General features: G+C 41.1%; 1 protein-coding gene across 2 annotated transcripts in view; it reads left to right on the top strand.

Annotated features, from left to right (window-relative positions):
* The first annotated feature begins 1,846 nt into the window (after positions 1-1,846).
* The window catches only part of CDYL2 (chromodomain Y like 2), an 81,776-nt gene continuing 58,706 nt past the window's right edge, over positions 1,847-24,916 (top strand). For both annotated transcript variants that reach the window (XM_065663097.1, XM_065663096.1), the window contains exon 1: positions 1,847-2,298. In XM_065663097.1, coding sequence (XP_065519169.1) covers positions 2,275-2,298 — 24 coding nt within the window. In that variant the 5' untranslated portion in view covers positions 1,847-2,274. The remainder of the gene's footprint in view (positions 2,299-24,916) is intronic.

Raw genomic sequence — 24,916 nt, 5'->3', positions numbered from 1 at the left:
CATAATCACCAGAGGTAATATTCACAATTCAGGAAATGGGGTCAATCAAGAGCGAGATGCACGTGTTATTTCCTACTTTCATGATAAAATGTGGCAACATTCAAATACTCGGCATCAGTATTTCAAGCAGGATCCTCTCAGTCAGAGGAGTCTTTGGCTTCACCTCACTAAGAGCGCCCGGGATTTTGGGTCATAAATTAAATTTGAGAAATAATTCAGCGCTCAATACCAGCAACATTTATGCCAAGACTTACTCTATAAAACTCAATAACCGGCTCCAACCTGCCGCTCAGATAATAGTCAGGGCAGTGCCAAGTCCCACATTAACATGGAGTGCAGAGCTACACAAAGCACTGAAATCGAAGAGATGAAAAATGCCAACGCAATGAAGACGAACGAAAGCCATGACCACGGCAACGCCAGACCTTGCAGCATTCCATGTCTCTTCCAGGGTCCAGGAGAATGGCTACCTGAGGTCAGCCAGGAGGTGAGAACATGGGGTCTAAAAGCTGGTAACACTACAGCAGGCTGGCTACAAAGCCAAGGTGTGAAGAGGTGGTCAGAGCAAAACCTAACGGCACTCTTTCCTATCAAGAATAGTAATATCGAGAGGACACCATAGGGATGCTGGGGAGGGACTCTTCGTCAGGGATTGTAGTGACAGGACAAGGGGTAATGGGTTAAAACTTAAAACAGGGGAAGTTTAGATTGGATATAAGGAGGAAATTCTTTCCTGTTAGGGTGGTGAGGCACTGGAATGGGTTGCCCAGGGAAGCTGTGAATGCTCCATCCCTGGTGGTGTTCAAGGCCAGGTTGGACAGAGCCTTGGGTGAGATGGTTTAGTGTGAGGTGTCCCTGCCCATGGCAGGGGGGTTGGAACTGGATGATCTTGAGGTCCTTTCCAACCCTAAGTATTCTATGATTCCATGATCGTATGACACTCAACACGCTACCTGGAGAATGAAATCCTTTACAGTGTGAAGCCACAGGAACACCACTTGATACTCAAGCAGCCTCCACGCAGCACAACCATTTGCTTTACAGGGGCCAGAGCACCGCACTAAGAGCTCTTTGCCACACACCAGCATCCCAAAGACTCCAGCATGTGTGGTGTAAAGTGGAGCTTCCTCTTGCGATGACCTAATTCGGCTACACTTATGGCCAAGCTCGTGTGAGAAAACCTCCTCAACGTGGGAATCCCTAAGCAGTAAGCGCTCGGTATCGATGGTGGCTAGCAGGAGGTTCACCGGCCACCCGGTTAGCTCGGCGCCATCTTCACACCGTTGCCCTTGCTCAGGGAAGCCGCATGAAGACACCAGCAGCCATGAGCCCACCCTTTTCCTCAGAGAAAAGGCTGTAACGTGGCAACGGGTGAGGACGTCGTGGGGCACCTTGTCCACAACCACCTCATTACACCGGCCGCCCGCTCCCTCCTCACGAAGCCCATGTGGCAAAAGGGCGCTGGCTTCCATTTCCTGGAGGAGGCTGGCTAATTGTCAAAATGGCTGCAAGGGCGCGGGAGGGTGGGCGCCGGCCGAGGGCACGGGTGTCCCCGCAGCCCACCGCGCCCATCGAGGCTCCGAGCGCTCCCGCCACCTCCGTTCCCTCGGCGATGGGCACGGGGTGGGTGGAGCGGCCATGAGGCCCCGAAGGGGCGGGAAGGCGGCTGGCACGGCCGCCCGACGCCGGCGGGGAGCGGGCCCCGCTCTCGCCTCTCCCTGTGGTGACCTTGGGCGGGCGGCGCGGCCCTCCCTGTCGCGCGCCTGCTCCTTCCCTCCGCCCCCTTTAATTTTCATTATTATTATCGTTACCCATTTTTTATTTATGGATTTTGGCTACGGAAAGAGTTTGAAGCGCTCCCGGCTCGGAGCGGGGCGTGGAAGGAGGCCGCCCTCCGAGCGGCCCCGGGACTTTCCCTGCCGGAGGGCGCGGGGGTACCCGTCCCGATCCAGGTCCTCGCCGTGTGTGCCCCCGCCCTTGCCCCCCGGAGGGCGGTGAGGGTGTCTGCGGGAAGGGTGCGTGCGGCGGCGAGGGGGGCAGCGCAGGCCCCGCTGCCGCGGGGAAGACGCGGCTCCCGGCGCTCTGCGCCCGAGCTGCTGCTGGTTACGCCAGCCCCGCCGCCTGCCTCTGCCTCTGCTCGCCTCTGATTCTGCGCACAGCCAGCCCCGAAGCCTGTCATTCTGCAAAACACAGTTTACTCAACAGAGCGAGTGGGGGAGCGGGAGAGGTGGAGAGAGGGAGACGGCGCGGAGGAGCCCAGTCCCGCAACCCAGCATGGCTTCAGGGGACCTTTACGAGGTAGCGGGGGACAGCGGGGCTGGCGGGCGGCGGCGGGGGAGCCGGCCGGGCGGCGCGGAGGGCAGCGGTGCCGCGGCTGGGAGCCGCTGCTCCGAGCCCTTCTAGTTGCCGAAGAGCGGAGGAAATCGCCGAGGGAAGGGCTGGGGTGGGGGTAAAAGGGCTGGCGTGTTCGCCGGGTGGGGGGGAGGGAGGGATGGAGCGGCTGCCCTCCCTTCGCTCTGCCTCTCTCTTTTTTCTTTCTCTCTGTACTTTCCATCGGGCTTGATCTTAGCAGGCCTTGCAAGAGAGAAGGAGGAAGGAGTGAGGGAGAGCGAGAGTTAGCGGTAGGATGGGGAGGCGATCGCAGTGTGATGAGCCCGGAGAGTGGAGAAAGTCCAGGTAAAGTCATAGGCGCTCTGGACGTGCTGAATGTGCAGATTAGTGCGAAAAAATGCGCCTTAGCGCTGCCGGGAGGCGCAGGGATGGAGGCGGCTCTGCGCCCGCTGTGCAAAGTGCAGGAGCCGGCGCCAGGTTGCTTCACCTCCAGCCCGGGGGGGCGGCGGGGGCGGCGGCCGGGCCGGGCCCCCAGCACCACTTCGCGCAGCACCGCACCGCGCCGGGCGGCAAAGTTTGGCGGGGTCCCCGCTGCGGTGCGGCCGGGCGGCCCTGGGGTGCGAGGTGGGGCCGGTGCCGGCCCCCCGCAGCCCGCTGTGGAGTGCCCCGCCGGGAGCGCGGCGGCGCATCGGGGTCCATTCGGAGGAAGGGGCTGGTAGGCAGTCGTGAGACAGCCGGATTTTGACCTCGGGCACCCAGTTCTAATGCCCAAACTGAGAACAAGTCAAGCCGCTCTTGCCGTGCCAGAGAGGAGAAAGGAGAAAGTAGAGATTAAAATAAGACAGAAGACCCTGGTGTTTAGATACATAGCTCTAGTAAGTGGAAGCTTAAGTGAAACCCGGGTGGAAGTCTACCATTTGAAAAGCCCAAATATGACTGGACATCCAACGGCTCTCGATGTGGAGCACCTCCCCAGGCTCCATGGTTCCTGTAGATACAGCCGTTCCTGGTGTGGTCATCCGGAGCACACAGTTTGAGGGCTAGGACAGAAACTATCCCCGTCTGGTTGGAACTGTGTGCCAAGGATTAGGCACTGCTCTGCCATCAGGGTGTGCTTGGGTGTGGAACTGCTGCTGCAGTTGGTTGGACATGCCTGGATTTAGTCTCCATTTGATGATCAGTTGTAGGGTCTTAAGTGCAAGAAGTAGAGGATCTGGCAGATTTCACATAGACAGTGATTACTTTGTCATGGTATTTCAAAGTCTTTAACAAAGGTCATAATTAAGCAATGACATTTTTCTGTTAGGACTGTATTTTGCTGTGTGGGACACACAGTTACTTTGAACAATGCTTACACTTTCATGCGTGGTGCTAAATTATCAGAAGTCCATGATGATTTGAATATGTCATTGACTTTTTCCCTGCCATTTTGCAGTATCCATCGTACTACTTTGCATTTTAAAGATATTGCATGTCAGCTGTATTGCTGTTGTGACTCCACAATAGCTGGTGGGAGCTCTGTGAAGAACAATTTTGACCCAGAAATGTTACCCAGTTTTGTGTAGAGTGTCTTCACCTGGTATTGCCCAAGTTTTATTTAGATGTTGTGATTAGTTCTAGAAAGAAGTAAGACTAGTACCTCTCAGGCTAATGGTAGCCATGCTGGCTTACTCTTACTAATCATGCAAAAATTCTGCTTTTTTATGATCTTTGTGTTATTTAAGACAGTGGATGTTTGGCACTTGGATGTGAGCTGTGCATTGAGTGCACTACTTCATGGTATGCAAGTGACATTACTCAAGTAGTAACCTGGCAGGTAGGGTTTCTGTGGGAGAGCATTTGTTCAACCCACTTTGCAGTCAGTTTTTAGGCCGAGACATTTGAATGGATGAACATGAATTTTTAGTGTTGTAGTTCAAACCCTCTGAATCACACTTCCTTTCTTTGTTACTCCATTTGAACTACTTTTGCTTATCATTGTATAATACAGAAGGATTGTATCCACCAGGACAGGTAAGTGAAAGAGGTATGGCTATTCATTTCTTGTTGCATGAGGTTTTTGGAATATGATTTTCTCAGGTGGTCACCGTGTAAAATCTACACCTACATGTTGGACTTGTGGGAAGAAGCATGTGCAGGGCTTTGCCTATCAGTCAATCTACAGTGTGCATTTACACTGCGATGTTCTTGATGACAGAGGACAGAAGAAATATCTAGAAAGCTGAAGAGTTTGTATGTGTAATAGGTGGCAAGTGTGTAGATGGTAGTAGCTTCATTTAAAAAATGACTCAACTTTGCCTCCCTGTTCCTTTCCATCCCAGAAAACCAACTGCATGAAAGGGACTTTGTAGAAAGAAGCTCTTCCAGGTGGGTGTGATGTCCCACACCAGTTAGCACATGAGATAAAAGTGTGTTTTGCCTTCAGAGCTGACACCTTACTTGCTTGCTAGGATGTATCCCTCTTTTCTCTCCTCTTGAAGAAGTAAAACATGATGTGGACGGCAGGATTACCATTAAACAGTTCCATGATTTTAGCTTGAAATAATTTGTTGGTGTAATATAAATAATTTGGGGCTGTTGGTATAAATAAATAATTTGCCACTTAACGGTGGCATTCCAAAAGTGTACTACACTCCCCTTTGCCTGCCCTTCAACTCCATTAGTAATATCCGAGTCCTTCAAGGATTCTTACTGAACTTCAGCAAATAAGACAATAATTAGTTCTGTAATTCGGAGTATTTAATACTGCAGAATTATTTTGTTAAAGCCAGTCATGATCTAGGAGCCATGGTAAAGCACATTAAAAAGTACAGTGTGTATTACCTATAGTCCTGTTTTGGTGGCACTCAAGAAAAAATTTAAGCATAACATTTTAAGTTTTGGAAATTGATGCGCATATGTATCCTGTCCGTTCATTTATTTTCTACTGCTGTGTAAGTTTAAAAGGCCTTTTAGCCTTTTAAGCTTAAATTCAATTTGTATATTTACATTGAAGCAAAATAAGATCTCAGACAAAATACCAAACTCAGTGTTTGGTTTACTGAGTGCCTTTTTCTAGTTAGAAATGGCTTCTAGTGATCTGAAAAGCCTCCTATTATATTTCCTTTAGGGCTGTGAAACAGGTAGCAATTTATTCTAGAAGCAAAGAACACCCATTGTGAATTCTGTGTTTACTGGTAGTCAGTTCTAGATACGTGTATTAGAACCAAGAAACTTTACATCCAAAGATAATAGCTTCCATTATGTCGTAGAAGGTAGGTGTTAGTTTTGAAGCTTTATTTTTAAGCAGTGGTGGGGTTTTTTTTTCCGTAAAATTAACAGTAAGGAATGCTGTATATATTTTAGCGTAATTTTCAGGCTGTAGAAAATACTAGTTTGGCTTTGCTTAACTTCCATGTGCCTGTGACTTCAAGCTTTTCTGAGTGGGTGAGAGAGTCACGGAATTTTTCTCATAAGAGGTAACCTGTTAAATACTAAAGAACTATGGTGCATATTCCTTAGAAATAGCAAACTGAAAATAAGGGATTGACAAAAGGGCGCTTTGGGAGTAACACAGTGGCCTTCAGGAAGGCAGTCCTGATTTGATTTATAATTCAATTCAAATACATTGTTCAATGCAGTGATAGGAAATCCTCGTTCATTTTGTTAACAGACAGAAAAGGTAATATATTTACTTATAAATACCAAGTTTGTTGATTGACATTAAAGTTGTCAGTAATTTGAAGTAACATTTGTATTTTCCGTGTATAATTTAGTTCTCACATTACCTGAACCCAAGTAGTTCACAAACACTTCGGTATTAAAAGTTATGAGATAGCTTTGGAAGGGAAAAAAATTTCCATAGGAACAGTGCATCTAACTGTTTTCCATAGCACAGAGCATCCCATTTACTGCAATAAAACTCCACTTTATTAATGAATATATGAATCCATTATCAGTAATTCAGAGGTGCTCACGAAACTGATATTTTTCTTAGTTCATATTTTGGGGGTTTGCATACAGTGAACACAATTAGACATGCAGGGATGATGATGTTGAAATTTAAGTCATATTCTAATATGACTTACGGTGGGTCAGATTATACTGCACCACCTTAGGTAAGTTATCTACAGATTATAACTAAATCTGTGAAAGCAAATGTCTCCTGTATTTCTGGATCACAATAATCAGTCTTTAAAACTCAGCAGTTTTTGCATTGAAGTGTTGCTCTTTAATGAAAAGTGATGTTTTAAAAAGTGGCATCTTCTCACTGAAATGATACAAGCCCATGGATGGAAGACTTGTCCACCATAGTGGCAGGTTCCAATTAAATCTCATGGTGCTGTGTAAGACCGAGCTGCGGTTTATTTTGGCTCATGTGATCCACTAGAAAGACAGTGTATTTCCAGATGAGTTCCAACATCGCTGTTTTGTACCTGCACTCAGGTACCAGCAAAGTCAAAACTTGAAGATAATAATGGCACTTTTTGGCCTGCTGAATCCCTGTTACATGTGGAAACACATAGATGGGAGAGAACACAAGTGAGCTAGGTTTGATTTGCAGGTGCAGAGTTTAGAATAGAATTCCTGTTTCACAAAAGGAGGAAATGCAAGTTGTTGAGCGTTGTGGCTTTCCATCTTGCCTGTCTGTCAATGGAGCCACGTTTTAGGAAAGATACATACTTATACCTGCTTATTGAACTGGAAAGCAGAAATCTAATTTTTAAATATTTCACCCATGTATTTTCTAAGACAGAGATGACTTGCAAGGTGGTATATTTAAGTAAATGGTATTACTTCTCAGGTTAAATTAACCTGTATTGCTATAATGGTTCCATGGTGAAGGAGCAAGGCTGATTTCACAAGCAGAAAGCAGTCTGCTGTTGAAGTAGGATTTGGGGAATATAGAAAACAGTCAAGCACCTGCTTCTGTAGAATGGCAAGGTATGGCTGTGATGCCGATTTCAGTACTACCAGGCTTGTTCCTACCCACTAAGCACTTGGTCATCTGTAATTAACACCTTAGTTTTCTTTTAGTGGAAAAGCTTTACTAACAACTGTTTCAAAAAGTCAGATATTTATCTATTCGTTTTCATTGATCTGTTATCAAAATCCATATTTGGTAGATAACTATCCTCAAAATGCAGTAACCTGTGAGCAGTTTTACTCTCAGTCAGCAGAAATCCAGAAATCTTGTTGCCTGATGAAAGTTTTCAGGACTATATTCCAATTTAGTTGTGATGTGTAGTGTTCTGGGCAAGAATAATAGTAAACTGTGCAATTATCTGGACAATAGGTTAAATTGAGATATAAAGCTAATAACAAAGAGTTAACCCGAGTCTCCTCTGCCTGAGCCTTGAAATTGCCTAAATTAAAGATCCTGAGCGAGTTTCAAAAGCGTAATTGGATAACTCCGGCAATATTCATTATCTTACTAAGAAATTCCAGTGTCGAGCCGCATATGGAACATTACAATGCACATAATGACTGTCTTGTTTACCTACAACGTCATTCTGTTACCACGATTCCAACTTCCTCATTACACTCTAAACTGCTGGGCATATTTTGGGGTACCGAAAACCAATTGATTTCTTACCCATGTTACAGTTCTTTTACAATTCTGATGAAGTTTTTTATCTGAATCAAGGTTAATTTATCTTTAAATATATGTCATAAGCATACTCCTGCTTGGAATGGCTACTGAAAACACACTGTACCACTCTAGAAAGCCTAAACATTTGCAGTGAGGACTTTCTCACCGCCAGAGACACTGAGCTGAGCATGCTTCACTTTGTTGCTCAGGTTCAAGTGTTCATACCTGTCCGAATATTAAAATGACAAGAATATTTGTAACACTTTCAGAATGGCAAATGTAGTGCTTTACTTCAGGCTGATCTTAGATTCAAAATTAAAATCCAGCAATAAACTCATTGTTCAGTAATTTTTTGTGAAAGTTAAAAGAGATGAGACAGTTCAAATAATGGCAAAATTTAAATGTGGTCTAATATTGAAAGAAATTGGCTAATTTATTTTTTTTTTTTTTTTTAATCAAAGGAGTAATTGTGATGGCTAGCTATGTTGTCCATCATTTCCTTGTCCGTTAGTTTGACTTTCAGCAGTACTACAGTTTCTTGGCTCTGTACATTTTCATCAGTGTTATTCCTCTCTACCCATATATTTTTCAGACAATATCTGCAGCACATTTTATGACAGTGGCGTCTGGACACTGGCAAAAAAGATTAATTAAATAGTTAACTGTTTCCTGTTAAAACTATTAGAACAATATAATGTATCAAACAATTTAAAGTGAAATATTTGGAATGTAGGGCAACTAGTAGTGGGGTATGTTAATGTTCTCTTACTTTACATTCATGCAAATAAGAATATTCTGGTTTTGACAAGAGGAAAATTATCCTTTTTGCCTCTTGAGTAACAATGTCGCATTCTGTGTTTGTTATCAAAGCTTTAGACTGGTAATCTTGCAAAGCTGAAGGGGAATCCACTTCAACCTGATTTCTTCTGTCACACAAAGAAAATGTAGATTCTGAAAGAATTTCAGTACTACCTCATTATGAGTCATAACATAAAATGTTGTTGCCGATCTAATAGGTCTCTAGAAGCTTTCACAACAAGTTGGTATGATTGACCTGTGTAGGAAAAAGTTACTATTCTTGGTGGCTCACCAAAGAACGGGAAATAGGTTGACAGTCGCAGAATTGTAAAGGGTAGACTGATCAGTAGACTACAACATGTCTACAGACATGATCAGTAGACTACAACAAAACACTAAAACAAAACCAGCATTGAAAACATACGTCAAAAGGACACTTTTCCTTGAAAATAGCAGTTACCCTGCTTGGGCTTTGCTAGATTTCTCACAGACTACCCACAAAACTTGCAGCCCATTCATTCAGAGGGACAAAACAGGAACAAGGACGGTATTTTCCTCCAGAAGGCACTTCACTGCATTTAGTTAGATTTTGTGGGGTTTATGTTAAATCATCTTAGAATAATATAAGCACTTACTTGTGCTCAGCACCCCGTGGATTAAGAAGGGATACAAGGGACTACATACCCCTAAGTCTGAGCTATATGGCATGCAAATTAGTAGTACCTATAAATAGAAATAGAATCAGTAGATATCTGTGAACATGTCTTGATTTTTTTAGAGGAAAGGCACATCTCACAGAACTCTTAGTATCTGGATGAGAATAGCTCTGGCTGGTGTAAATGGATTTCCAAAAACCCTTCTTGTAAGATCCCACTGGAGCAACTGCTAATGAACCAAAGCTGTGGTCCAGAAGGATTGATCATCTCTTAGACTACCTGGTTCGCAGAAAGGAAGGAATGAAGGGAGGCTGTGTTAAGAGTTTCCAAACATCAGTGCTGGGACTTGTGCTGTACAACAGAATCATTAATTATCTGAAAATAATTACACTTACTGCTGATAACTTCTGGATTATTGTTAGCATTGTCAAGAGAAAGGTTGACAGTGAAGAGCTGGATGACAGCAGCTGAAATTCAGTGTTTATAAATGCAAGCTAATAAAGGAAGAATAATCCTGGCTATACATGCATAACAGTGAGCCCCAAGGAAGGAGAGATTTTGGAATCACTGTGGAAATTTTTTGGGTGTGTCCACATTAGTATTTAAATTTGGATCAGGTGCCTGCTTTCGAAGTGAGTCTCTCTGTGATCCCCATTTACCACGCCTCTGTCTGCATCACAGAACTGTCTTGGAGAGCAGTGACCACACTCCCTTCAGATGCAGCTAAGCCAGAAGATGTTCCAGCTCCTAATGGGTGTTTGGGTTACTGTGTAACGAAGGTAAACCCCAGGCAAACAGAATTTTGTCTGTTACTAAAGAAGGAATTGAGAATGAAAGAGAAGATGGTCATCTTCGTGTCACTGGGGAACACTGTTGTGGTTCTACATTTGTAGTACTGCACCCACCTCAAGGAGAACACAGTACCAGAAGTAGTGCAGAGAAGAGACAGCAGGGTCTTGCCCAATATGGAATGGGTGTCAGTGAAAAAACACCTTAGAACAGCCTCCTGGCTCCAGAAGAGGTGATCAAGAGAAAGATGAATGCTATGGAAAGGACAAATGGGGATGATTAGTTAATTCAGTGATGAATACGATTTCTCATTGCACGAGAAAAGACATGCAGCAAATTAAATTATTAGACACATAACTAAGACAAAGGAAGCACTTCTTCGCCCTGTTGAAATCTTGGAACTTACTGCCATGAGATGTTGTGGAAGCCAGAACTATATATGGTTTCAAAGACTGGTAAAGGAGCTTCTTGGAGGTTAGATCCCTTTAAGCACAAAAAGAATCTTTGAGGTGCTAATCCCCAGCAGCGAGGAGAGTAGAGCAAGGGCAGCACGTCTACAGGTGCCATTTCCTAAGCATTCAGTACTGATTTCTAGTAGAATGTACATAATTGAGCTAAATGGACTTTCAGTCCAACCTTGTATGGCAGTTCTTAGTTTTGTAGTTACTAGGGTTATTAAACAAACATAGGTATTGACTAAGATGTTGATATGGTCTGCAGAGATCACAAACATACTTGCCTTACAAGTTGTATTCTGGTATTCTAATTGCTAGTCATTGGCATTTAGTATCCTTGCAACTAAAGGACAAACTAGAGTAGTGGATTCAGTTTCTGACACAGAAAACATGGTTTTTAAGAGACCTTCCACACTAGACTTACAACAGGATGTGACAGGTGGTAGAAGCAAACAGGAGACTGAGGAAGTGATGAAGTTGAATTGAATCAAACAGGCATAATAAAAACGAAGTTTTGGCTCATCACTGTAGCTCTCATTAATACATGGGGTAAAGGGGATAAAGATCTGGAAAACTGAGTTAATGCATGGAATGAGGCAAATGATTGAGTCAGTGTTATTAGAAAGTTACATTTATGCAATGTTTCTAATTAACAAAATGAGCTTTCTCCCACTTCTGTGAGAAAAGCATTTCAGCATCTGAAAGGATTTATCCACAACTTACCTGTATTTACATTTTTGGATGGTTTTCATACAGTTCTTAACACTGTACAGGGTTGTTGATACACAGTTACAAATCTTTAAAGGCCTTACCTGAGTATTCTTTAAAAAGACACTAACTTTTAAAAACCCCCTCAGGTTGCTATTGTGGCATTTGTTTTTCCAGGACTGGTGGTTACTAATACACTGAAAAATAAACAGTCTCATTTCTAACTGACCAGCTCAACTTGTCAAATTCTTTCACACAGACAAAATTAATAGTTTTTTTGACATCACTTCACAGTCACTGCATTGAGCAGTGGTATTGTAAACTGTTCTCTGATATCTCTATGAAGAAGAGAGCATTGCTTATGTATTGAGCTTAGTAAGAAGAGGGAGATTACAAAATAAAGTGTGACATTACATAGTTTTTTTTAAAGACTGCTTTGTAAAATTTTCTTGGCTGTGCTAATAGACTTCCCTTTAAATGGTAAGCAGTTGAAATTTCCTCTAATAATATTTTTTAAACCATTAAATCATTTCCCATTTTGGAGAAGGGACTGTTTTGCAAAATATAAAATCCCATTATCACGTTAGTACACCTGATGAATTTGTCTTTCAGAACTGTTTTTAAGATAGGTTTCAGGTGGTTTAGTACAGGAAATCTGACAGGAAAGGTGCTGGGGAATTGCTGCTAAATGTGGTTCACATGGAAAGAAAATGCACAGTAATGCTTACTAGGCTCCTAAATGGATTTGGAGACTGCAAAGATGTTCATCACAAAGTCTTTTGGTCATTAATGTGAGTGTGGAATAGTGAACTACAATGCAAACATGAATGCATGAATTCAGGATGACACAGCATGAGAAGACCTCTTTGATGGCAAGTGATTGAACTTAGCTCTACCTAAACAGATGATGTAGCAACCTTTTAGGCTCAACAATGCTATCATCTAATAGTATAGCTTCAAATTAAATAAGAATATGACAAAAGCATCAAAATCATACAGGGAGAAGGAAGGAGACTTTGTGCATCCCAAATTAAGTACTGTGGAATTGTATGGAATACCTCATTTATGTAATAAAATGCTTTCACATGACTCCAGGGGCAATAACCTGAAAGCTCTTGAAGGAATATATGCAGGCTACTGAGGGGCATTAAAACTTCACGATTCAACTGCAGTAACTGGAAGTCAGACTGTAATAGAGTCTGGGTGCACAAACTCAAGCTTTTTACAACCCAAAAATATGAAAAGCTTGTATTCTTGTGTAGTTAAACTTCACCACTGGTTCACTGTTTTCTTCTGTGCTGAAATGTTAGAACCAATGTGCTGTAACAGTCAGAAGAGGAGGTGGTAGAGATGATGAGAAACTTGCCAATGTTTTATCAAGTAGTCACTGTTATATACCTAATATTATTAAATGCTGCTGGTTAATACCTAAGAGAATACAATATTTGTGTAGTCAGCAAAATACACCTTAGTATGGAAACAGTGATAAAAGTAACAGGAAAGTCAAAGAAGCCATGGGTATCAGCTTTGGCTCTTCAGCAGTGGAAGAGGAGAATTATTTTTTTTTTTTACTGTTTTTCTTTCCAGTTTTTACAGTGGAAATGCAAAGTGACTGTTTTTCTGTCTCTACATATAAAAACAAAGTGTGAGACAGGCAATTAAATAAGAAATAGGCAATGCAGGCTGCAAAATCTAGTAGCACTGAGTGTTCCCGTTACTTAACTTAATGGCTTGATAATGTACAGTAGAAGCCCTAATCATCTGTGCACTGATGATACACTAAAGATACAACTGAAACACTAGAGAAAGCTGTATTTGATAATGTATTTTTACATATGCAGTGGAAATAGTGGCTCTTTTACTTTACACCCACAGAAACTCTTTATGTTTCTTAATAAAATAAAAAGGGTGAGGCCCACAGCCAGCTTTTATGGCCTTCTCATGACTACGTTTTATTTGCCTCTTGGTGTCAAGAATGGCAATTGTCAGTTAACTGTGGGAATTAGGGTCTTTCAAAGCAAAGTTGTTTGGCATCATAGGGCTGAGCAATGCTTTCAGAGCTCAGTTGATTTGGATCAGCTCCATCTCTAACTTTCCTTTGGTTTAGGACCTGCTGAAGAATTTTGTACATAATGCTGACTTGCTGGTATTTTTAGAGAGGCTGAGGTATTAATACACCATCAGACTACACAGCAGGTAGGCCGGCAACAGCTAAAGGAGTATCAGAGTGCTCTGCTCCTCCTGGCGTCCTCATTCCCCAGGGACCATTTCAGAGGCCATTACAAGAAGACTCATCTATTGCCCTTGTGCCATCTTCCTCATTGCCTTCTCACCAGCCACAAATGACTTCAGCTGCCTTTCCCATGCACTCATACACTTGCGCTTGCATCAGCTCACAGACTTACACAGCAGAGCCTGGTCATCTCTCCCTGCTGACTAAAGCCTAAGCAAACAATATGTTGTATGGCATTTATCAGTTGTATCAAGATAACAAAAATTCCAAGCTCCATGGAAGACACCCTTTGTTTTTCATTGTACACATCAGAAGCTTTGGATTATTTTTCTCATCTACCTTTTGTTACACTAAGAATGCATGTTCATCCAAGAACAGCATGGCCCTACGATGGACTGCGTGTTATAGTTCATGATTGTATATAAACTGGTGTTCTTGCTACCTCAGAAAAGCTCAAGAAGAATGAATAGAAGACTGCTATTTGTTCCAGTTGGGTAACATCAGCTTTGTCATGTGCACCACAAAGGATGCCAGATCTTTTTCGTTCATTGTTTGACCATCATAAGCTTTGGCTTTCTGACATGACATTACTTACAGTATTTCTAGTGAGTGCCAGTGATACCACATTTCTCACTCTTAGAAGTGGTACCAAGTATTGCAGTGCATGCATGGTTGCCACTTATTTACAAGCTGTGGGCTGTGATTTTAATTGTTCTGCAACAGTGCTGCTGTTATTTCTTGTGCTTCATCCACTTATAGCAAATACCACTGACAACCTGTTTAGAAGACAAAGGCAAATCTTATAATGTGAACTGGACATTCTATTTGTACAGCTTTCCTCCCCTGCTATTAACTGCTGCTCTTGTAGCCTACTTAATATACAGGGAAAAAAAAGTCTGCCTTACTGATCAGTTGTGTAAAGGACTCTTTTATTTTGGCTAGGCAATCTGCATTGCTGTTGTATCTTAGAGTATACACCCCTTGATTTTCTGCAGTCTGTATGTGGGCGAAGTGCAGTTGACAGACCAGGACAAGATTCTTTAATGCTGTTTTATGCACAAGGCAGAGTTCCTTAGGTAGCTGAAATAATTTCTGCCTTACACTCCTGTAAAATTTCTACATTCCCTTATTAATTCTAGGGTTTTGTGCATCTCAAAACAGCTCTAACAGAACTTTCCCTAAACATCTTTCTTCATGTCCAGTTGCTGTTGTTCCTCTTACCACCAAGAGGCAGCCATTCCAAGATCACAGGCTTCTCTGGAAATCAAAAGCTTCAGTGTAATGACAGTTGATCTTTCAAAGTGTAGAGTTAGGTGCTGAGGAAGTTGTTTAGTACTGAGAATCACAAAGGTATGTTTTGGCTGTGTACTTAAATACATACGCTTTTACAGGCTTCGAGGGGATATCTGGGGATTGCCTACAGATATTTAGTATTTGATATATTACTTATTTAAGATTTGGAAAGTACTTGAGAAATAAGCCTCAGGGTTAGCAGAGGAACTGTGTGATAAGCCTTAGATCTTACAGGAGAACTGATAGCAAGACCTACCATTCCGTTTCCCTTCTGATTATACACTAGTGGGGTAGGGCTTTGCAGCAGCAGATACCATGTAACTGAGGGAGACAGAGGCTCAACCAAAGCTGTTGTACAGTCAGTTTTGGTTTGTTGGTTTTTTCCTTCTTTTGAAGTGACTAGCCTTTAGCTCCATTTCTGAGAAGGTTACTTGAACCTCTGACTCAAAGGCATCTCTGAATGGTTAAACCGGTAGCTGCAGCACTTCTGGGACAGAAACTGCAAACTGTTAAGAGCACCCTTTGCAAACATGGTGGCAGCTGCTTTCGATCTGTGGCTTCTTGCTGCTATTGTGTGAGGGAATCACACTCTGAGCTTCAAGAGCCACAACAGAGAATAAGTAAAGCTGTGGCTCATTTAGGACTGGGTGTTATTTTAATGAGCTTAATAAATCCTATATAGGACCTAGAGTTTCTTTGGAGTTCTCAGTCCTGCGACACAGTGCCCTTAGGCTGACCTTTGAGCCTTGTGCACTGTAGAGCTCTAAAAAACTGCATAGTTCTATACTAGACCAGATTCAGCAACATCAGCAACCCTTGTGTAAGTAGCTCACCCGCTTCAGCAGCTGGTTTCAGCATCAAGTTGATCAGAATTCTCTAAACAGAGCTTAAATGACATTGTACTGCACATGGTTTCCACTGCCCCAGGTCACCATGTTCACAGAAGTCTTGGAGGTGTGTGCTCATGTAGAAACAAACTGATTTGCTTGGTGAAGTAACCAACCCACAGAAGGTAAGGAGTTGGCATTTTTGATGACCAAACTCATCATATGATTAAAGCTGAAACATTCATGACTGTTAGTATGGTTCTTGTAAAACATGAATGGCAAGGATTTGTTTCATGTGCAGTATGGACACTGAGCTTCAAAGGGCAAAATTCATTGCAGTGCCATTTATCTCACTTTTAGCAAAGCAGGATGGAAGGAGATCTCCCAAGTTACTAATTCTACAATCATGGCTATCAACTTCTCATCATAGTCACCCACATCATATAATCAACTTTCATCAAAGGAAATGCATTATCTGGATAGACTCTGTCTTAAATGAGCAGGGTTCTCACCCTCTCCCCCGAAAGTTAAAGGTTGATTTTGGAAATTGTTTCTCACACCTACCTCCCATGGTGGTTAGGACTGAAAATGCAAAAGTACTGGACAAAAGACTCAGGCAGCAAGCAAACTCTCAGGCCACCTCTGCAAAAAAAGACATTCACCTTAAAAACCTAAAAATTACTGAGGGTGTTGAACTGGTATCATTTTAAAACAAAAGTATTATCACACTGATTTTCTGGCTACACCAGTTCTACTAATAGATGAGTATTGTAAATTATATGTTTTTGGACAGTCTACTTTGGAACACAAAAATACTACTTTTATAAAATAACTCCAGGGTGCTTTAGTACCAAAAGATGAGAAAAATGGTAGATATACCAAGAAAATTAAAAGCCCCAGGGCTAAATATTTTTATAAAAGTCATTTAAAAAACAGAACTTCAGCTAACCAAGTTGACCTTACTCATTACAGCGCTAAAGAGATTTGGTTGTGCACTATGAGTATAGCACTGTTTAAATAACATACTGGAATCTATCAGTGGAGTAATGCTTTGTGACTTCTGCTAAGACAAAATCTATAGCTTTTGACTCACATGGTTAGGAAAATGTCTGATATGCTGGGTTCTCTTGTCACAGGAAAATACAGGAAAATAGTTTATGTATATGAAAAAAAATTAATGCTATTCTGCTATTCCATAAAGCTGTCTTTCCCTTCCTTTTTAATTAAGCCATTTGAAAAGGATTTCAGGTATCTAAAACTAAAAGGCACCTGAGTGGCCCTTAAGTGAACATATTAGTAACTTTCTCCAGTGCTCATGGTGCAAAATGTTGTGGCTCTCTTTCAGGAAAATTAAGGCATCCTAGCACACAACAGGACTGTTGTACCTTGCCTTATGATAGATTCGTGCTGCTCATTTGTGTGTGTGTGTAGCTCAAGAAAGTGGTAGATCTCCCATGTGACATGTGGCTAAGTCAGTCACTTCACCAACAGCTACTATAATTTAGGCAATATGTACAGTGATTTCAAAATCGTTCCTAATCCCTAGCCACTTGTTTTATTCTGAAGGCTCTAGGGCACTTATGTGGCCAGCCCTGCACCATGCTCTTCCCATCCTTTCCCTTTCTGCTGCTAGTGGAATTTCCCTGAGTGTTGCTGGCCTTGTCTTTGGGAAGTCATCGGCAGCCCTGCAACCCCTGCTGCCTGTCTCTGGCTCTCTAGCACCCCACTGCCTCTCTCTGCTGCCTCCATGCAAAGGAGACCCTGGAAAGTTAGGCAGGTTGTCCACAGAAAACTTGGCTTCAGAATGAATCTCAACGTGTACAGATTCCTTGTGGGCTACAGATGGACAGGGAAGTGTAGCTTCTGTACTTTAATCGGAGAGTGAAAATCTCATTCGTATTCGGCTGCCCTGGACCAGGGAGCTCATCTACCACTAATGCAAATGGCTGACTGAATTTACCCCGTGGAGTTCCCTGATCTCTGAAATGCAGAACTGGGTTGTTTTAGTAGGAATTGATTCATTAGTTGTGAATTTCATTTGAGAAAAACGTGTAATTTCTGGTTCACTGTCTGCTCTGAAGTGACAGCAGTTCTTTTGCATACCCCAGTAGTCTCAACAAACTGTTTAACAAGTTTGAGGTTGAGAAGAAAATGCTGTTATTTATTTCCCACAACACAGTTTATGTTGAATCACTTGTGCTAGTGATGGTTTCTCAAGTCAGCAAAACCAACTAATTTCTTATTTTGGGGTGTATGTATCCAAAAGATACTAGTCCTTTGGATAAAAAGACTTGATATGGTAAAGAAAATGTACAAACCAGTAAGCTCAAGGTATTTACTCTTTTCTTATAGTTGATTAATGCTTTATGTGCCTGCTTTCAGAAAGTTCCTGAAGTGTTCTGGTTTAATTTGTTTAATTAGCACTTCTGAATTCATGGCATGTGGTTTTAAAAAACCCAAACATTTACAAATTCTTGTTTTTCCAAATGTATATTATTACAGTTTTACAGCACATGCAACTTTCATGGAATCTTTTTAAGGTTTTGCACTTACAGAGTATTATATATTACATAGTATCTAAATAAATTCAGATTAATATTTAGCACTTCAATTTTTCAAAGACAAATGGGGTATTGTCTTGGTTTAGAATGGATATAGATTTATGCAGATGTAAAGCAGTTTGTAGACAGATGTGGGTAATTATATAGTCGTATGCAATGATCTTGTATAGCACAGGGAAATCTGTTCTCTTTCTCCGTATGACTGAACACATGGGTACAGATTTGAGACAATAAGTAGTAAACTTTTTGCGTAGCAGAATCAAACCAGGGCGCAGAGCCGAACACTGCACATCTTCCTTATGTTTAATTTTTCCATTTTTTTTTAGTCAAAATTGTACCTTCTTTAAGAAGTTCGTTATTTTTCTAAGCAATAAAACAAAGAATGTAACTGACTTACATTGAACTGATGAATGCAGTTATTATAGTCCTGTACTTCATAAAATTGTTCTCCCTCTAAATTACATGAAGTAATTTAAATTTGAACTTTAAACACAAGTGATGAACCCTAACACTTACAATATATTTTTAGAATATGGCTTCCAAAGCAGCTACGAAATTTTAGACAGTGCCATCCAGTAGCACCCAAATTTTACCAAATTTAGAGAAATTTGGAGACCATCTGTTCAGTTAGCTATAAGCTACTTCACAGGATGAAGGTTTGGAAAATTAAATTAGTTAACAGGTACTATAGGCAACAGTGACTGGAAGTTTATCCTTCAGAAATTGGAAATGAGATGCACTTTTTTAAGAGTAAGGTTACAGCATTTTATTTGAGGCATTGAGAAGGATTCCTTAACAGCAATGTGTGCTTTCTGTGAATCACTTCAAATTAAGATGTGATGGTTTTCAAATGGAAACTATTTAGTGCAGCTAAACCAGAATTTGGGACCTGGTGCAAAACTGCTGAATGAAAAGCATTCCTGTGTAACCCAAGACAGGCTAAGTGGATGTAACTGTCCCTTCTAGTCTTCAAATCTGTGAATCTATGAGCTTGTATGTCATGTCATGACAGACAAATAAACAAGTCTGAGCCATCCTACTGAAAAGGAGCATAGATAGGTTCCTCTTAAATAGAAGAGGCATTGGTGCTTCTTCAGTGCCTTGATGAGTAAAACTTGTTCTAGATTGTATTGTAGTTCAATTCCAGGGTTTGGGGTTTTTTTTTCAGGATGTTACCAAGACACTACACCCCCAAAAGTTTATAGCCCCAGAATAATCATTTGTCAAAAAAAAACCAAACCAAAAAGCTACAAACAGAAAACTTCGGTGACATGGAAAAAACGTTGTAGTATCGTATGTCATTTACTTTCAGTATCATTTTAATAGTTTTGTATTTTTTATTTTTAGACTGCACAGTATCACACCTAAGTTGCTAGAAAGCTCAAGCTCAAACATGCAGACTCTCTTTCACCATTATTATTAGAACATCTGATGAACAGGACATTATCAGCTTTTTCTTTAAAACAGTGGATGAAACTGTAGTTTTATAAAAGTTACAGTGACCAACTGATGGAGAAGGAGTTCTGGTGTGTGAATGAACTATAAAGTGCATCTCACTCTCATGTATCAGAAGTTTTCAGTACTTTATACCATTATAAATAACAAACTATTTCAGGCTCTTATTCTTCTGAATTGTAAATGTTTTCACAGTACATGAAGTTTATGTGGATTATCAGAGGATTCCATTCATTGAACAATGCCCACAACCACTTACATAATTAGATTTCATGTTGCTGACCTATGAATCCTGTAACTAGACAGGCATTCGACAGGGGAAAAAACCTAAATCCTAAAGTACATACTTGGGGGGAAATCTCTTTCCTCCCTAAGAATCTACCGTAAAAAGCCTGAAGTCAAATAGATACTTGTGTTGGAAGAAAAAATACAGTTATGATCCTTACACAAAACTGAAGAGCATATTGATTAACTTGGACAGGACTCTCCATGGTTAATATGTATAATGTTATGAAGGGTTTAAAAATAAGAAAGTAAATAGGAAAGTACACCACGAAACAACTGAAAGAGGAAAGATTTCAAACATTTTTATTATCTTCAGTAATGTGGCCATCAGAGGAATTCACTAAACACCTCAGAGTGCTCATCTGAGTAAGGAAGAATTCCAGCAAAATGTAGATGTACAGGTGATTCATACACTTTGTTCTCCTGTCCTGTCACCTTCAGAAGACTCTTTCTAGCCATTTAGAGAGAAAATGAATAATGTTCTGTTCATTTTCCCCCAGTGGCTGTCATCTAAATAAGATACACCCTCGCACATATTATAAAATATCTCAGATTCCCTTTGAAAGTAATTCACAGGTGTGAACTAGCCTTTTAAAATCTACCCTGTTTGTAGTTGTGTGCATCAGCACAATCAACAAGGCAGAAATTGTAAAGATCATGTAGCATACGGTACTGCATGTGTTGTATTTGCCCTGTTCTGCATAGTGCATATTCTGAATACTGCATGTGACATTCAACAGCCAAGGGCAAGGTCTTTTCCAGAATAACACCGAATTTTTATACTGCAAAGCTAACATCTTTGTCTTCGGGCCACATTAAGCAATCGTTAGCACTTATCTGGAAGACACTGTAGACTAAATTTTGTGATTAAAATATTCTGACCATTTAATTTTAAGAACAAGTAAAACATAATGGCACACTACATATTAAAGGAAAGTGTTCATAGCTCTAAGTTCCACCTGTTAGGCTGTTAAATAATAATGATCATTAGTATCTATTTAGTAGGATAGATTTGCATGATGCTTTCTAACTATGAAAATAATATTTCAGGGTAGTGATTGGAGAACTACATACTCTCTAGGGAAATTCTCTGATTATTTAAAGACAGACTGTCAGTTTGTTTAAATCCTTCTTCCATGACCACGTGAAGTTTCTTACTACCTTGGAAACTAAAAACTTTAACCACGTGCATATCATCTTGAAATCTTCAGAGCATCAGAACATAAAATACTTTCTTCTTACCTAGAAGGCAGATCTAGTTGCATTCTAGATACTTCATCAAGCTTAGTCAATATCCCTAAAAATACCTCAAAACTATGAGGTTTATGTTCCTTCATGAGGCTACAGCTGGCAAGCCTAATAAAAGCAATACTAATATTAGTATTTCTGTTGAAGCGGTAAGAATATAACACTCCATCCTGTGTGTTACTGCTCATTTCTTTATTATTTTTTCTATGTATGACTTTGTGCACAGCTGCTCTTTGGAGAAAAAGAAAGGTTCGAGTGTGATTGGAAATGCGTTATGTAATTCCAGAGCCATCTAATCCAAGTGGATTCTTTCTCCCATCAAAAGGAATACTGTAGTTGTGAGTCTCTTACCCCTCCCAAGTATGCTGTAAAGCTTTTCGTCTTGTCAGGACATTATGCTGCATGATCTACTACAAAACTGCTAAATACAAGCAGCAACTATCATAAATACTAAATGCAGATATACAGCACATGTTAATCTTTGGGGGGGGGGGTCCTATTTTTGTATTTTTATATATAGGCTTCAAAACAGATTTTCTTCATCGACTTTTTTGTTTTGTAGACTGCAGTACAAAGAAATTATTTCAATGCACCTTTCCGTTTTTCAACACCAGGTCTGAAATCACTTTACAGAGGGTGTTCTTTTCAGATAAGGCACATAAACATGAAGAGAACAGCTCAGGTAGTGAGCAGGACTGGAAACAGAAACTCAGACTTCCAAGCCCCACCTAAGCATCCAGATGAGTAATCCATGGTTTACTTAGAGTAAACTCTAAGTTTTCCAAATGGAGCTACTTCTCCAAGTGGAAAAGAATTAATAAAGAATTAGTAAATTTTTAGTAAATATGGAAGACAAAATATATGTATCATAGGACCATAGAATAATGTCAGTTGGAAGGGAGTTTCAGGGATGTGTGAAAGCCACTTGCTTTAAGCCCCTTGCTTAAAGCAGCATCAACTTAGTTAGGTTACTCAGTCAAGTTCTGAGCATCCTGAAGGGTGGATATTCCACAGCCTCTCTGGACATCTGTTCTACCATTTGACTACATGTGTAGTTTGTGCTAGGGATGATGGCAAGGGCATCAGAAGATTATCATGGGCTCACTAGATTGGAGCTCACTAGATTGGGAGACTAATGAGGTGTGAGATTCATAAGAGTATCTACCAACTTATTAGCCATTTGTTAAAACTTCTTTTTGTATTTTCGTAAACCCTTTGCAAGCGGGATCTCAGTAGCAGTAAATCTGACTGTTTCTTATACTGAAGAGTGAAGTTAAGCGCCATTAATAAAGTATCAGGAAGACAGTATGGGTGTTGGAGCACCAGTGTATGTTGGTCTGCACTAACCCTCAATTAATAACAAGCAGACAGCTGCAACCTTCCAGGGCTTCAGTTTGTGACTGGCATAGTGCCATGGAGAGAACATACACTAGCCTAATCCCAGTGACACAAATGTAGGGAATGAACGTCAGAAACCCTACATTTATAAAAGAGCTATACCCCATTCTACAGAGGCACATGGAACAAAGCCCTTTGCCACATCATTGCTGTAAATGCATCCAGGAGCAGCTGAGGTATTAATGCAACCGCCAAGTTAGGAATCTGACTAACAAATACATGGAAAATTTCCTCAGTAATATATTCACTACTTACATATTCAATCCTGCTTCAAGCACAGACATATCTAAATGGTTCCTTAGCTTCATCAGAGCTCCAGTCTCACCCTGATCCGTCTGCATCATCAACAGAAAGAGAAGATAGCCATCAGCACATGCCTCCCCGGTAACCCTCCAAATGATCTGGCAGGAGTTTTGAGCAGGATAGCAGGATCAGTAGCTCTCCACCAGAAAAAGCCCAGTAGTGTTCCTAGGACCTCCCTGAAAGGAATAATGGATTCCACTCTATAGCAACCCTACAGCTGGAAGTACTGCCAACACTTGGCTGAAACACTGTCAGCAGGAATAATAGTGATCTAAAAGAGCTCCAGACCCATCAATTAACACTTCCTTAGCTTGTGTGAATTACCAAGGCTGAAAAAGGACCCACTGAGGTCAAGGAATGGTGACCATCTGTGGCCAAAGCCAGCTGTCAAGAGGACCTAGGGCCTGAGGACAGCAGGATAACCTGTGGTTGTCCTCTCCGTAGCATATCACTCTGATAGCAACTCCCAGGGGACTTTGCCATAGCCAGAGGAGTTTCATGGTAGCACATGGCCAGAGCCTGCCACACAGTGTGGTGTAGTCAGTCTGACTCACTGCAGACATTTGTACAAGCACAGATGTGTAGTGCCTTTCATCTGCACTGTAAGCAGTCTTCCTCACAGAAGAGTCCATCTGATTGCTCCAAAACACTCTCTTAGGTGAAATCAGTGAATATGCTTCTCATGCCTTTGCATCCCTATGCTTAAAGCACTGCCCTCTCTTCTTAAATGCAAATTTCTAACTAGCTGCACTCTCAGATTTAAAATTTATCCATCTGATGAATGCTGACAGCTTTCATAGCTGTATTTGCTACTCCCTATAAGATAGCTTGTTCCTTCCAGGCACCAGTAGTAAAACCAGTTGGTTTTACACTGGACAGAATTCACATCTTGAACAGAAATTAAATCTGCAGTGAAAACCAATAAATAATTGAGGCCAGAACTTGGCTTGCTGACTTTGCTCATCTGAATGCTGTTTCTGAGGGATAGTGGTGTATTATTGTTCCTTTTTGACAATTGCTCGTTCACAGATAATTTTTGAAATGTTATGTGCCGTTTTTCTGTGATGTTGCACTGGTATCCTGGATACTTCCTTGTAAAAGTCTGTGCTCCCATCATGCCATTACAGTTGCCTAAAGCATGTTTCTTTATTCTTTTTTTCTGCTCTCCCTTTCCATTTGGCTCCTTCCTATATGCTGCCATCACATTAACTCAATTTGTGTAACTAAGAAAATGAAGAATTCTACTGAATTCTGAACAAAACCTTTGTGTTCCATGACCTCTCTTATTATCCCACTACTTTACAAACTGCTACTTCAGCTTTTCACTCAAAGGATTGCCCCTCAACCTCCTATATTGTACAAAATTATCTATTTTTAGCCCTTTCCTTCTAAAACCTATCCCTGCATGGTATTATTCACAAATTTGAATTTTACTGTCTTTGCTATATGGATGCTCCAAAACAGTTGCCTCCCATTCTAGCTTGGATAGAGAACATAAAATGGATATATACGACTGATCCTTCTGACACACCCTTATCCCTCTCAAGACATTAGTACAACACAGACATAGTTCCTCATTTTCTTCTCAGTGGTGGGGAGAGATGACCATGCTCCTTCACATTCAGTAAAGGAACTTAAGTCCTGCAAGCTGGGAATTTTTTTGACTTGCTGCTCTGATCATACTGATACATACTGATCACTTCACTTGTGTCTCACAGTATACAGCAGCTGGGAAACACGTACTGTCATGGAAGATACTGTATACACCATACCCAAAAATTGCTATTCCCCATCCTGTATCTTGGAGTAACTACCTAATACATGCTCTGATTGTCCATTTGTCCTGTTTTCCAATACAGAGCCTTAATTGTTACCAAGCTGTCATTTCAGTATGGGGCATGTTCCTTGTCAATATTTGCAAAGCTATTACATTGTCCTCTTTCAAAGATCAGTATAAAATTCACTTCAACGACTTTGGCAAGGAGAGTGTTTTGTACAATGTCC

This window comes from Lathamus discolor, chromosome Z (genome assembly GCF_037157495.1).
Source record: "Lathamus discolor isolate bLatDis1 chromosome Z, bLatDis1.hap1, whole genome shotgun sequence".
In the NCBI taxonomy this organism is placed as follows: Eukaryota; Metazoa; Chordata; class Aves; order Psittaciformes; family Psittacidae; genus Lathamus; species Lathamus discolor.
This window is presented reverse-complemented; position numbering and strand designations above follow the sequence as displayed.